The following is a 15,381-nucleotide window of genomic DNA, read 5'->3' on the forward strand; positions in this document are numbered from 1 at the left end:
TCATAGGAGAATTTTATTTAGTCTAGAAGATAAAGTCCAGTTCAGGCCTTTTGTGTGAGAAATGCATTAGGCAATATTCTGCAAGGTTGTCTTGGCTTGATATAGGGGCAAAAAAAATCCAAACCAATCCCCAAGAACATTAATTTTTAACCAAAAGTATTTAATTTAGCTATAGCATACTCAAGATACCCATAAGTTTCTCCAATTTAAAGTATAAAATACCTTAAAGGTCAGATCAAACCCAAGTGGTTTTTCTGAGCTCAAACAAAAACATACTGCCTGCACAGTTTTTCTTGGCTTTTTAGTGCTGGGGAAAAAAAAGTTCCATTGTTTGTGTTTTTATTGAAGAAAGAAAATAACTTTCCCTCCTCCCCACCCACAATCCAGAAGAAAAGCCTCATGCCAAAAAAATAAAAATAAACTCTTTAGTCAGTGCTACTCAAGGCATTTAGATCGCCAGCAGCTGCTGCTGCCCGGACATTGCATACCATCAGGGCTGACAGCCTCTGCTGCAGGGCAGGAGCTGCCACTTTGCTCTTTGGTCGTTGCACAAGCCCCAGACTCAAGTGGTTCGTCATTAGCATCGTGTCCAACAGCCGGGGTTCGCTCATCCTTCTGCCCGCACGCTGGGGGAGGCGTCCAGCGGGGGATGAAAGTGATCCCTTGGGAGATCAATTCCTTCAGGTAGTGTTCAATCACTTCCTTGCCCTGAAGGGGAAAACTTTCATTAGGAAAAAACAATCCCATCTCCCCAGAACCAGCAAGGTGCAAAAGAGTTTTCCTCAGGACAGATGACTAATGCTGTTAGAGAGGGGGGGGGTGAGGGGGGAAGGGAAATAATTGTCTGCTTCCATCTGCATGACCCTGTTGGTAAAATTTCAGTATAAAAGCACCATACAAATAGTGAATTATAACACTGGCCAGGCAAATTCCAACGCTATGGAGGCAAGTACCTTTATACCACTTTCATCCTATTCTCCTGGTCCCACACCATCAATTAGCTGCCCTGTTCCTCTGCAGCCCAGCAGAAAAGGCCACCGAAAAGGAAGCACCTCTGCCCAAGCTACTGGAGAGACAGGGTGCTGATATTTACCCAGAACTTTCTCTTCCTGCATAAGAACAGAGTCCTCAGTGTCTGAGGAGCCTGGCACCCACAGCATCCACTGCGATCCTCCTCTGGCACTGCCTGCTCCCTCCCCTGCGCAGACACATTCCAGCGAGCACATTGTTTTTGCTCATTGCACACTGGCTTTTTCTTCGTTTGCTCTACTGAGGGATTTCAGAGACACCAGTAAGGACATAAAACTACAGTGGGTCTATTTTACAGAAAAAAAAATAGAGGCACACTGAGATCAGGGTTTGATTTTGCTTTTACAGTACAAAGGGAAGCCCAACTTACCCGCTTGATGTTCGAAGTGTACTGCTTCATTGCAATTTTTTCCACTGTGCTTTCAAAGCCAAAAAATGACTTGATGTCGAGAGATGCAGACTGTTCAAAGCAAGTCCACTCTTCATTCTCAGGGTGAACCTAAGCCCAAAGATACACATAGGGTTGGATGGTAGCAGATAAGTCACATTACAGCAGGGCCCTTGCCCCTGGTACCAAACTGGCAGTTTAATCTCCAGAGCTACAGAGTGAGGGGACAGAAGAGGCTTCCTATGAGACACCCACATTTAAAAGTCAGATTAATTCTCCCAGAGTAATAGAAGCACATCATGACCTGGACATGAGGACATTTGTGGTTAACCTGGTATTCTTCACATGCACAAGGAAATCAAGATTAAAACCCATCTCTGCCCCAGCCTAACTGAATGGTGATATTCAGAGCAGAAGTAGCACTAAAATAGTAGTGAGCCTGCCCACTTGAAACCGTCATGTCAAGATCTCCTTTCAGAAAGACAGGGATGGCCTCTCAGAACCTGCAATTAAACGCCCTACATCTGCAGCAAAAGCAGAAAAGATGACAGTTATGGTTTTTTTTCCTAGTTTTGGATAGTAAACTCAGCCACTGAATGTCTTCCCCCTGAAAATACAGGAGACACAGCAGAGCAGGGAGTTTTTCCCACTGTCGGTTTGATATCCACCTTTCCTTTTAGCCATTTCCCCTCGGTTACTCTATATATGGTAAAATCCTACATAATCTTAAACTTAACCCTCTTCTGAGAAGGCTCTGCCTTTTCTCTGTAGGTGCTGCTCTTCACAAACTGACATGAAAGAAAAAAAAATTCCAGCCCCCACACGAAGATACGAGCTCTATAAAGGACACAAATTCCCCCAGGGGAGATATTAAGTAACTGCAAGAGCAGGATTATATTTCTCCAAGTTGCTTCAGAGAACACTGCAGAAAAGGAAAGATGAGAATAAACCTGTTTCCGGCGCGCTCTGGCAGGGAAAAGGGAACTGGTAAAAATAGAGCAGGGAACCATCTTGAGGATGTAGCCAGCCAGCTCCCGCCCTGTTCCAGGAAGAGCGCTCCCCTCAAAGCCCAGCTCCTGACGTTTCCTTCCGAAGGACGCGAGCCGGAGGCAACACGGCCAAAAATCAGCAAGTGCAACAATGTCTGAGCGATTCCAGAGTTGACCTGGGAGCATTTCAGATCTGTCAGCGCCTTTCACAACGATGGAAGTTTGATTTACTGTAGTTTTCAGGAAGCCCCATGTAGCCACCAAGCGATCTCTGGCTCAGGAAACCCCCTCACCATCCAAAATGTTAATAGCGTTTCAACTCTTTGTCTTGCTTGAAACAGAAGCCGCTAACAATTTGCTTACTCCCAAGAAGCTGAGCTGTTGTCCAGTTGCCAAAAGGGCAGGTAAGTAACAGGATCTGGACTTTTGTTTAGGGAACAAAAAGCAGTATCTGACTGCTTCCAGAAACAGATGAAGCTATTTAATGGTGACTGAGCCCTAATAGCACAACTACTGTGAAATGGGACACTGCTGCTGAAGATATAGCCACAAAGTGAGACGTCCAAGGCCACAAATAAGGCTCAAGACCTTTCTCCAAATATTTAGAGCATGAAGATCATGATAATGTGCTAAAACTTTCACTTATTTGTGGGCAAAATTAATTGCCAGGCTGCCCTCTGGCCCTCATCTTAATAAATATTAAGGCTTTCCTTCTAAATATCCACATCTAAATACATGCCCAAGCTGCAGACGCTTTTATTAACTTGAATTTCAACCAAAAAGAAACTCACAGGAAACACCAGCAGCTCTGGAGCACCATCCGTGTTTTCAACTCTTACCCTGGGGCCTAGCACTCCAGTCAGAGAATCACCATCAACTCAAAAAAAGTTTCTCAAGCGCTACGAAAGCACTGGAAAAAAGCCCACACCCTAAGACCCAACGGCCTTTCCAGTCCAAGAGTATCTAATCATAGTATGCTATGGTCCAGTGTTCAAATTCATTCAAACAACTTCAGCCTGTATGTTAACACTTGGCTTTCAACACTTCCTCCACAGACAAGTGGAAACAAGGCACTTACCGAGTAGCTGCATGTCTCGAGGACGACAACTCGGTTGGCAAAAGTCTCATTGTGGGCTTCAATGCGGAGAGTTCGCTCTTTCCAGTTCACTGTGTTTTTCTGGATGAAGAAAACATACTCTACCCCTGCAATCTGAGGAGGACAAAGAAATGAAAAGGCGGGGGGAGAAAGAGAGTAACTTTAGGAGACCTTATTAATCTTAGCCAGCCAAAAAAAATCCAGGACTCTGCCTTCCACTTGCCTTCTTCAGCAGCCTAGGAGCATCCACATTCAGTTTGCAGCTCCGTTCAATGATATGTATAGCTCCATCGTCACTCCTGGATTCATGCAGGATTTCACTCCCTAGGAAGACTGGGATCTCTGGACACGTAGGAAAGCGCTTCTCATAGGCCTGGAAGTGAAAACAAAGCAAGTTTCAGCTTCTGGCTAGGATTAAATTGAACTCCTCCTGAGTTAATTACTTCCCTTACAGCAAGAGTCCAACAAAACAGACGTCCTTCACCCCTGAGAACAGGGGAGCCCACGCAGAGGTTGAAGTTAAAGCAAAATAGTTAAGAACAAAGCTGGCATCCACTCATGTCAGTCATCAACCTAAGCATGTCTTAATATAACTTTTCTTCCACACACAAATTAAAAAAAAAAAAAAAAGCTTGCTGTTAAAAAGTTCTGGGAAGCGACTCCTAAAAACTTGAACATCAGGAACCTAATCTTTAGCTAGCAAAAGCAAGCACACCTCTGCTGATTTCTGGTAGCTAAAGACTTGACCCGGGGATAATAAAACTCAAGTCAGACGTATTGCCTGTATGAAGAAGCTATTTAAAAATATTTAATACTCCTGCACCTTAAAAACGTGATGTGTCAAGCAGTTCTCTAGTTGCCCCAGGCTATCAAGGGTAAGGCCACCAATTACTGGCTACTCACTGTGCCTTGATTTATCCGTTGCTTAAACAATTCTGTACTGGTTCTGAAATCTTCTTTGTTTTAGTTAACCCACATCCCTCTGAAAAGCCTTTTATCCAAAGCTTCTCTATCAGCTCTAGCAAAAATCCATCTTCCCACGGTACTTGCAGCAAACAAAGTTAACTTGCATAAATGAGCAACCTGCTGTTGCTCCTCTTTCCCTAACTTCTCTATCTCTCATTACATTGCAAGAGCTTTGCAGAACGGAATGTTTTCCTCGGATTTCCGAAAAATGCCTTGCATGTTGGGAGGCTATAGTAAATATCTAATTGAAGCAACAGTAGTGCAAGCTGCACAAGAAGCCCAGGATTCAACTACAGCTGGGACAGGAGGAGAACCTGTGCTCTCTTTCCACTGCACTCTCAGAGAACTACACCACTTGGGTCAGAAGAATTTTTTGCTGTCATTCCACAGACGAGCCTACCCTCTATGAACTGCTGCTATCTTCCCATCTTCTGTAGAGACACAACCATTTTATAGAGCACATAAAAATATAAACACTTGTGAAAGAATTATCTACCACAAACGAAGATGTTTATGTGATAATGATCCAGATCAGCTCAGTCGGCAGCACACGCACGGTGCCACTGGCACGCAGAGGGGTGGCTGCATTCTCTGCTACCACAGCAGTTCCAAGGCTGGTTGCCCCTGTACTTATTCATGTACCCTGGTGCTGTGAATAATACTTGCTCTTAAAATAACTCAGGCACTTAAGGACACATTCCATATCTCCTGCTCCTAGACCTCTGAACAAACAGAAGTTATTTCAGATTATCGTATTGCTCTAGTATCAGGAGGAAAGTGCAAGCAGACTACCAGCTGGAGTTCTGGCCTTAATAAAGTGCACAGGTCTCAAAAACATCCTCTCTGAGTTGCTGAGTAATGATCTCGCTTTGCTCCATTTCTTGGAGAACTTCCCATATCTGTGAGGCCGCCACCTGAGCTTTTTTCTCCCAATCACAAGAAAAACTAAAACGTTTTAGATAACTATAAAACTTCCCATGGCAAGTGACTGTTTCCAACAGGAGTCCCCCCACCCGGCTTCATACAAAGCAATCTTTAAGCTTTTAGAAGCTTTATTTGTTGTGACAGGAATCCACAGATGGCTGTCAGGCACTGCCGCAGGATGCTTCCAGCTATTCCCCCCGCTTTCCCCAAGGGTCACAGAGCATAAGGAGGGAGGTGTCCCTTATTACCTGCTCTCCGGTATCTGCAGTTGCCAGCGCATTCGTCTTCTCAGGCAAAGTTAAGACTTCCTACTTGTGCCTCCACCCGCCCTCTCCCAATCCTCCAGACTCCAACCTACCACCTTGTGCTCTCTTGAGGTCAAAGCCTTTATCCTCTTCTCCCTTGCTATTCTTTTCTATTCTAGCATGGACAAGGAAGACTCGGAATCATAGAATGGGTTGGGATGGAAGGGACCTTACAGATCACCTAGTTCCAACACCCCTGCCATGGGCAGGGACACCTCCCACTAGATCAGGTGTCTCCAGGCCACCCATTCTTAGTTACCACACTCTCAGCATTCAGGCAGCAAAAGCTGTGGACACCTTGTAGGCCACTGGAATACCAGAACATTTAGCAACTATTTATCAACTGTTTGTCCCATGCCACTCCTTACACGTGCCCTTATCACGCTTGCAAGCGGTGTAACCGAAAACCCTCCCCTAAGAGAAGTCTGCCCCAGTTAATCCCGTGACTTTGGAAAACAGCAGCTATCGAAGCGGCTAGATACCTTGAGTGCTAGAAGATCACATGAGGATGGTATTAGGATTGTCCATAGGCTTGACAGCAAATCACAAGTCCACCTAAATACCCCTAAAATCCCACACCTCTGTTCCTGCAAGAAGTGCCAGGTCCTCCTTGCCCTCAGCTACGCGGCACTGTTCCCCTTGCTGCTCTGGGCAGGCAGGTAGCCCCGCGTGCTCCAGGGCTCCATCTCCAACAAGCAAGGACTAACTGTAGGAAGCAAAGGCTGAGCCAACACCATCCACTTCCCTGGGTCAGGATTAGGGCTGGCCAAGGTTTTCCTGGTTTCCCACAAATTTAAGAGGTGCAAAGCAGCTGGACTGGAAGAAAGTCCCAAGTGTGGCTGTCTCAGCTTCTTGTCCTCCACTCTTTCAGGGGTGCAGCTGTTCCAGGAATATTTGACAGAGAGTTTGCAGAGCACCAAGAGCTGTTCTTCCCCTAAGACAGCAAATGATCAAAGCACAGATACCCTCCCAAAGGCCTCACTTCAACATCCTCACCAGGAGCAGCACCAAGCTGGAAGTGCCTCCTCACCACTGAGGGACCACAACAACCAGTGTGGAGCCCCACACACTACCACTGAATCCAGACACCTCTGCCTCCCATTTGAAGATAAAGCCACTGGATCTCAGCACACAGCTCTTTCTTTATGCACTTGACCCAGCTGGACATGGGCTTCCTAATAAACTGCCATTAAATCTAGCAAAACCAAGACCAGGACAACTACTAACAGAGTGCAGTCACTATTTCGGACAGCTAAACAGCATCTGGAGAATGAAGAAAGGTCAGGGCAGAGAGGCCCATGCCTACACACAGCCCTGGTGATATAACTAAGATGACGGGCCAAGCCCATCACCTAAAAAGGTGGAACATTTCCATATTTGAGAAAGAATCCCTTTCACACATTGATATTAAGCCCTTTGCTAATCTTCTTTGCACAACAACTCTAAAAATACAGCAGCCGAAGATGCCCGAGGTCATCTGAAGGGCAGCTGAAGCACCAGGCTGCAGTCACAATAAAGTTGTACTGTTAACACGCCTGACCCTTCATCACTGTGGGGACCCATCAGGAGAAAAATCCATCTTTTGAACCCAGCACCCTCTTATCAAAATCAGTATCTATACACAGCAGTACCTTTTTGCTCCAATAGAGAAACTGAGGGAAATCAAAGACAGAAATATTTTTTTTTTTTTCCAACACATTGCCAGAATTAGTTGTTATTTTTCCCTCCTCTCTGATTCTGCAGAGCGCAAGGTGAACAACAGAATATCCCAGCCAAATGAAAGGCACAGAGTACTTTAATATTAGCTCGTTTTAATACTTGGGCTGTTAATCTGCCTGCATTCGCTCTTCCATCGCCTCACTGCAGGAGCTCTGCGCTGACTAGCATATAGGAACTACAGTTTGTCTCTCCCTTCTCTGTCCCTCCTTCCCCAGAAGGAATTACAACAGTATTGTGCTACTGCTTTCTCTTAAGTGCATACCCGCAATATTGTTTTTAAGGCAAACATTTCGATGACCTAAGTCTTGAAAAGGATCAAATACATATATATAAGAAATGAATGGCTCCATGAAGCCTCTCCCTCCCTTCTAAACCCCACTGGGATTAACGTGGACAGGCAGAACCAGCGAACACTGCGTACCTCCTGCTGATCCTGCAGCCCATGCCAGCCAGCACATCACCCCGAGCCCGGGCGTGGGCTTCTTTTCTAGCGTGATCAGTCTCAAGGATCGACTTCACACCAGATCAGACTGAATAAAACCCCCAAGGAGTTGTTGCACTGCAGCAGGCGCTGTCTAGGCAAGCCAGAGGACCGCATACGCCTGATTTAGCAAGCAAATTATCTCAACAACCCAGTTTACATTAGTTATTTTCTTAAAGGTTCAGATTAACGTGCTCTCTTTGTACCCAAAACAACCATTTCACAAGAGCTGGTGGTTCAGGCCCACCGGTGTCCTCCCCTAAATCAAGCTGTTTTTTCACAGATTTCTTCCAAAAGGATTGTTGCAAAAAGCCATGCAGTGTCGTAGGGTTTTTTTGTAGTGGACTGTACACATAACGTGACCAACATACAAGTGTCATTTAAGTCTTCGCAGTTATCTCCCTCAGACTGAAATTACACACTACATTTCACAAGGGAGCTGGGTGAAGACAGAGGCATTTGGGATCTGTTTGAACTCTCTGAGATATTTTGCTTGGAAATACAAAAAAATTGGGTTTTGGGTGCATTTAAAGTGTAAAAATAAATAAATTAATAGATCATTTAGACACAGATGACACAGCCTGTTGGAATTAAAACATTTAAAGAAGTAGAAAATAGATGAAAAAATCTCCAAGTGAAACAATTTCTAGCTAAAATAAAGATTTAAAACATGCAAGGAAGACATAACAGGTACTCAAGGTTTCAGAAGTGTCAGATCTTCCTTTCACACTGAAGGGAAGATGAGGGAAATTTGTGCAAGGCTGCAGTGCCTGTGTTTAGGTGACTATGCTACTGGCACAGCCCACCCCCCTGTCCCAAAGCACCTCAGCACACGTGCTGGGGTGACATGGGTGGCCAAGTAGCCACAGGGACTGCCACACAGGGGGGTCCCCAGCCCTACTGCACAAACCCAGATCAGCCCTAGCAGAAACAAGGCTCTGCATCCCAGCCCAAGACCCCTCAGTGCCACAAGAGCTGACAAATGATTAATCAAACCCCACAATGATTAATCAGCAGTGAGACGGGTGACTATGAAATCAGTAGAGTGCTTTGACCAAGGTTTTGCCCTGTAGTCTCCTGGGAGATGTCTGAAAGGTTTTACCTAAGCTGGCCAAAGGCCAAACAGTTTAGAGACCCACCACTGTGACAGATGAAAACACCTTGTGAGAACAGAGTCTTCAAGGACAATGCAAGGAAGCCACACTTAAGTGTCCTAAACTATTGGTCAAATACATAATAACCAGTACAAAGAAATGCATCTGTGAGAAGAGACCGCCCTGAAGGTCAGCCAGATGCCAAACAAGAACAAGTTATACAAGCATCAAAACCGAAAAAAAAAATAATGACATTCTAAAGCTTCACAACCACAGAGAAAAGGGAGAAATTACCCTCCTCTAATTTCACCTGCTTAACCCCTTCCCCTCCAGAGCACAGAGGTGCTCTCCAAGTCCTTCACCTTCCTAGTACCAAGGTGTTACACGTATTGAGAGTGCAAGTGTGGTCCGGCTCCCCCTCCACTTTAATCTCCTGTAGACTGGCAGTAGCTGTTCCGCTGCTGTTCCCTATAGCATCCAGAGAACACAGCCAGAGGGCAGGATCTTTTATAACAGCTACTCCTGTTTCTCCTCTGCAGGTTTCAACAGCCTTTTCTAGCAAGTAACCTTGAAATCAATTACACAACAGAGGCCTTAGGAATCCAAAACAACAGGGACATCCAAGCACCAAATTACTGCATGAAAGAAAACACCTCAAAAACCAAACTCTCCTGCAGTTTCCTCCAGTCTAGTGCCTGCTGGGTCCTGAGGAGTTCCAGCATTCTCCAACAAGAGGCAGCTTTTGTTAGATGATCTAGTTTCATACCTTAATACCCTAGAGGGAATGTTATCCTTCCAGTCTTGGGGCTGCAAACCGACTCCCAGGGCAGCAGTTCTGGCTTTCTCCCCACACCAGTCAACTAAGACAGATGACTTCAAGCTTCTCACTAATACACAGCAAATTGGGAGAATCCAAACCAGTTTGCCCATCAGCATGCAGACGGTTTGCAGGGTAAACACACAGAGCTTGCGTGCTAAATGCTGCTGTCCATGAAATCATGCAGAAATATACTAAGCTATTTTGGAACAGCAGTTGGCAGGAAAACATTCATCTTCTACTTGATAAGTGATGCTCTGAAGTGGCTGCACGGCCATCACGTCTTTAGGGTTTGGCTGTTTGGGTTTTTTTTTTTTATACTGGTAGGGCTTCCTTAGTGACAGCATCCCAGGATCCGCTGTTTCAGATTTGAGCAAGAGCACAGGAACGGAAAAACTGTGGTCTGACTCCTGTATGATGCCAAGATGAACTTGAGAGGGATCTTCAAGAGTGTAAAAGCTCAGCTACTGGGGAAAATTGTATTGTGTAGGACACATGAAGGACCTAAACTGTTATTCACCTGATGTAGACAAACTGTTGCAGTCCATATTATACGAATACGTTACAAGGACAAGACTTCATCCTTGTGCTAAGAGCTAAAACACTTCAAACTTCCATGATCAAACACAGAGTTTAAGTCTGCATTAATGAACGAGATTCCTCAGGGTCATGTTACAGCCATGTGCAGTTTGCCAGGATAAAGGAAGAAAATGTACACCTATGTTCAGATGAATGGGAAATGAGGAGGAGATATGATATCAAGTTTTGAGCCAGAGATGTCCAGATCATCATCCCTTTGAAAAAGAGATGATGAGAAGCAAAATAAACCCCTCACCACTTTTAAGTAGGAAAAGTGGATACATTTGGACTAGCTTTTGAGCAGCTCTAATGATACATAAATATCTCTCTCCAGATTAAGGTGTTTTCTGATTTTGTCCTTTTAGGAAAAAGTCATTTCATCTTGCAGTCCCTCCTACTACTTAGTCTAACTGCTGAAGGGAACCACAGGGTGTGCACACATATTCACCAGACACGATAATCCATCGGCTTTGTAATCATTAGAACAGATACCATGCTTCTCGCTAGTAGTGCAAAATAAAATATGCGTGGAATAACTGGGAGCAGGGAGGGATCAAATGGATATTTGGGGTACAGAAATGCTCCAAAGTCAAGGAAAAGGGAACCTCATTTTCAGGAGGTGCAGAGCATCTGCAGAGTAGCAGAAAAAGTCTTTGGGGCCTGAGAAATAACACTTTTGCTGGAACAAAGAAAAGGATTTGCCAGTGAGAAGTCCACTGGACCACAGCAGCCAGGCTGCAAACATTGACCCAGTGTTATCTCTCCCTGGCCCACAGCCACTAATTTGCCTCATTTCTTCAGATTTTGGTGAAAGAAACAATTCAGGGTGCAGCAGCTGTCTATTACAATACAGGCACAACTGAGTGACCCAGCAAACCTACTAAAACCAGGCCACACACTGCAGCTGCACCAAGCTAACTCAGGAAACTACCAACGTGCCTGACCTCCTGTCTGAGAAGAAACAACACCCCATTCAAGCTCTTCTGCTACAGCTTTCTCCTCTGCTTACCAGAGAGAAGAACTTGGTTGTGGAGCAGTTCAGGTCACAAGAAGTATGATGCATCAGCCTTTACAAATAGCCATGAAGCGACGCCTTATCCGTAAACTATGGCTAGCTGGTCAGACACATTTGCCATACCCCATTGCAGAAAAAACCACATACACTGAAATAGGACGGCAAGGAAGCAGATATCTCAGGTGACTAACACCTTAAAGAGCAAAACACAGCAATCAAGTATCATCCCATCACACACACACTGCTCAGTGAATCACCCCAAAATCAAAAAGGCTGGCTTACAAATTAATGCCTAGTTGTAAGTGCAACCCGTCCTTGCCAGAAGCTGTTGTGAGAACTTATGCAAATTGACCATAATTCAGGGTCAAACTTAGGCAGGTCACTGTGCTTAGCAGTTTAAAAAAAAAAAAATCCATGCTGGTTAAGACGTAACAACTGATGATTGTTCTAAATTTTCTCACCTCTTTAAGTCCCTGCACAAGAGCTTATTATTTATCTTCTGTACTTACGCATTCAGTAGAAGAGAGAAGCGTCTTTGAGTTACTACTGGAATCTTAGATAATGGTGATACCTCCAGGTACGTTGTGTCCCCTTGTGCTATGCTGCAGTGCCATTGAACTACAGCTTACCTTACAGCTCATCCTTTCCAGCATTAGCCTGCACTGATCAGATTAAGCTGGAGACACGACTCATCCTTCAAGGAAATAAGCCTCCATGCTGCAGCTGGAGAAGGAGATTAAAGAAAACAAGGACTATCCTGTACAGACTCTTTGAATTACTGTAAATCTTCTCTCCAATCTACATGTAGTGCCAGCGCCATCCTCTCCTAAACCATTCTTGCCCAGCAAATGGAGTCTTAGCAGTGGCGATGCAAAGCTATCAGAGACTAGTAGGAACCCCACAAGACATACTGAGCAGGACAGATGTGTAGATGTTGCCAGCAGTTCTCCAGAACTCTGAATAAGCAATTCTTCCATCCACTTCTAGCAGCTGTGGTCATCAAACATTTTCTACTCACTTGAGGGGAAACATCCCCCACCATAATCTCAACAGAATCATCAGCTTTTTGCTCAGCCTGACTGTTGCTCACTCTCAACCTGCTTAATACCAGGAGGAGGTGGTGGCAGGGCACAGATGAATACAGCTGTGAAGAGTCATCCCAGCTGACACAGAGATCATTACTTTCAGAATTCTGTTGCCAAATGCTTCTCAGCAGTAAGATGATGGGATATTTATAGTGTATCTTGACAGCATGGTTTCAAACCATCAAGTAACACTGAAGCATCATGTCTTGAGTCAACACTAGATCCTCTATAAGTACATAACATGTTAACCCAGTAGGTTCTGACAGTCACAACAAATTTGCCTTCAAAACATGGCAAGAAGGGACAAGGGATGTTGCCACCTTTAAAATACCTGGCACAGACCGTGGCTGCAGACAGACCATCCACACCCAAGTATTATTTGTCTGCACTCAAGTTCTATATACAAACAATCCCACCAGAGAGAGTAGATTGTGTTTTGCAGGTGAGTATCCACTTCGTAACTACCGCTCAGATTACTATTGGGGCATTTCATGTCACTTGTGACATGGACTGAACAGAAAAGAAGAACTTCTCCCCCCTTGCACATGGATTCTCTCTCAATCTCCAGGGTACTGCCAACCAGAAATACCATTTTAGACAGTATCTGAGAACTGTGTCGTTATCTACATCACAGCAGCAACAAAGGAGCTTTTGGCCACAGGGCATGCAGGCTACACCCTGCAAAGCTCTACCCTGTGTTGTCTGCGGATATCCAAGGACACTGCTATCCTGGGTAGCAGGCCGCTGCAGGAACCTCTTCTCTGGCACTCCTGCACATGCTGCACTTAAAGCTCCACTCCAGTCTCTTTGGCAACTCTGCACAGCCCTCCGATCAGCTGCACCATCACCGCTGCTTCAGAGGGATTCCAGCTGCCAGAAACCGCTCCGCTCTCCCCGCAGCAACTGCGCTTCTGCTTCCAGTGTTCAGACTTCAAAGCAGAAGCTATGAACTGGCATCAAAAATTTTAGTTAAGATTCTATTTTTCTTTAAACTCAGACTGTGATGTTACCAGAATAATGACAACAACTTGGAGCTCCAGATGGGGATATTCCAGTCTGTAGTTACAATGAATTATATAGGAACCCCCAAAAATGTATTCTGTGGTGCATCTGTGCTGTAGGCAGTATAAGATATTGCACGGTAGCTGACCCAGACAGCCCATCTGCGCATCTTATGTAGCGAGACAGCAGCACCCTTTTGGAGACCTGGATGGGTTGTGAACACACACATTGAACTTGTCGCTTCAAACAAACCCACAGAACTAACGTGATCCTCGCTAGACACCAGTCTACTTGTATATTATACTGCTTTCACACGTCATTTTATCTGTTACCACCCCCCCGGCCCCCATTTTATCTGTTACCAATGTGTACTGCAAGCTGTTTGGGCCGCCCTATGGTGCCTACCCAGGAAAAGAGGGCTCAGAGGTTCTGTTGCAAAAAGCATCACCGCATCAGTCAGTCAGTGAAATACTGAATCCTTTAAGACACCACAGCATTAGAGAGAGCATGCATGACATATCAGGATTTAAGCAGTCTCTTTACACACTCAATGTGCTGAACGCAACAGGAAGAAGTCATTAAATAAAGCTACTTAAAGATCTAACATCTTTAACACAATGCATGTTGATGCTGAAAAGGCACAAATAAAAATAATTTTGAAAAGGTGTATGGAAAGCAATTCTAGCTGTCAGGACCTGGACCCCAGTATTCACTTTCTTCTGCAGCAAAACCTGACAGCTAAAATAGCAAGGAGCCACTTCCAATTAGACTGCATATAGAAAGCCTCCAACACTGTTGGCACAAAAGGATGTCAGGATGATTGCAAAATAAGTGATGCATTTTGATTTTAGTTGTACTGGATGTTTGACTCTTGCATGTAACTATGGGCCAGGTCCTCAGCTGCTGTAAACAAGCAAAACTTCAGTGACTGCACAACTGCTTTGCCAGCGTGCAAATAGCCAGTGTAGTCAAGGCTGATGTGCTGGGGGATTATTCGAGGGCAAGAGTGAGGACCCCTGCCAAATCCAGCAACTATCAGCAAGATTGCTTCAGTAGCATCAAGCATGCAAGAAACACACCTCACGCAGGGTCCTGGATGATTGCTTTTGATGCACTATGACCCGGTGTCACAGGATTAGAGTAAAGATGATGGAGAAGAAATATTTTCTTCTGTTTACTTCATGTGAAGTAATTTCGGACTCTACATAAACCTGCCACATTTGTAGCCTGAACTAAATTTGCCACCCAGCTTTGCACCCATACTGAGAATCATGGAATCACAGAATTTTCAGAGTTGGAAGGGACCTCTAAAGATCACCTGGTCCAACTCCCCTGCTAAAGCAGGGTTGCCCAGAGCACATCACTCAGGACTGCATCCAGGTGGGTCTTGATGCAACCAGAGACGGGGACTCCACAACCTCCCTGGGCAGCCCGTTCCAGTGCTCTGTCACCCTCACCGTAAAGAAGTTTTTTCTCATATTTGATAGGAACTTCCTATGTTCCAGCTTGTGCCCGTTACCCCTCGTCCTGTTACTGGGAACCGCTGAAAAGAGTCTGGCTCCATCCTCCTTAAACCCACCCTTTAGATACTTGTCAACATTAATAAGGTCTCCCCTCAGCCTTCTCTTCTCCAGGCTAAAGAGTCCCAGCTCTCTCAGCCTTTCGAAGAAACAGAAGTATATACCACCCCAGTTCCATTCATTTCCTATTTTATCTTACCTGAAAAATAAAGAACTCCAGACCAACTAAATGCAAAGAACACTGAAGTGCCAGTAAAACCAGAAGAGTCACGGAGCTGCTTGGAAGTACGGGTGGCAGGCCAGGACCTCAGATGGCCAAGCTTTCACTTGCTGACACAAGCAGGGGAATAATGAGCTGCCACCTAACAGATC

General features: G+C 45.1%; 1 protein-coding gene across 7 annotated transcripts in view; it reads right to left on the reverse strand.

Annotated features, from left to right (window-relative positions):
* Positions 1-15,381, reverse strand: part of SEC14L5 (SEC14 like lipid binding 5) — a 45,075-nt gene that overhangs the window by 19,257 nt on the left and 10,437 nt on the right. For 6 of the 7 annotated variants that reach the window (XM_054211907.1, XM_054211910.1, XM_054211911.1 and 3 more), the window contains 4 exons: positions 3,726-3,875; positions 3,485-3,616; positions 1,400-1,528; positions 489-708 (listed from right to left, as the gene is read on the reverse strand). In XM_054211907.1, coding sequence (XP_054067882.1) covers positions 489-708; positions 1,400-1,528; positions 3,485-3,616; positions 3,726-3,875 — 631 coding nt within the window. Of the gene's footprint in view, positions 1-488; positions 709-1,399; positions 1,529-3,484; positions 3,617-3,725; positions 3,876-12,031; positions 12,059-15,381 lie in introns of those variants that run through there. The other variant, XM_054211913.1, reaches the window with a different exon arrangement.

Source organism: Rissa tridactyla, chromosome 8 (assembly GCF_028500815.1).
Source record: "Rissa tridactyla isolate bRisTri1 chromosome 8, bRisTri1.patW.cur.20221130, whole genome shotgun sequence".
NCBI classification, from domain to species: domain Eukaryota; kingdom Metazoa; phylum Chordata; class Aves; order Charadriiformes; family Laridae; genus Rissa; species Rissa tridactyla.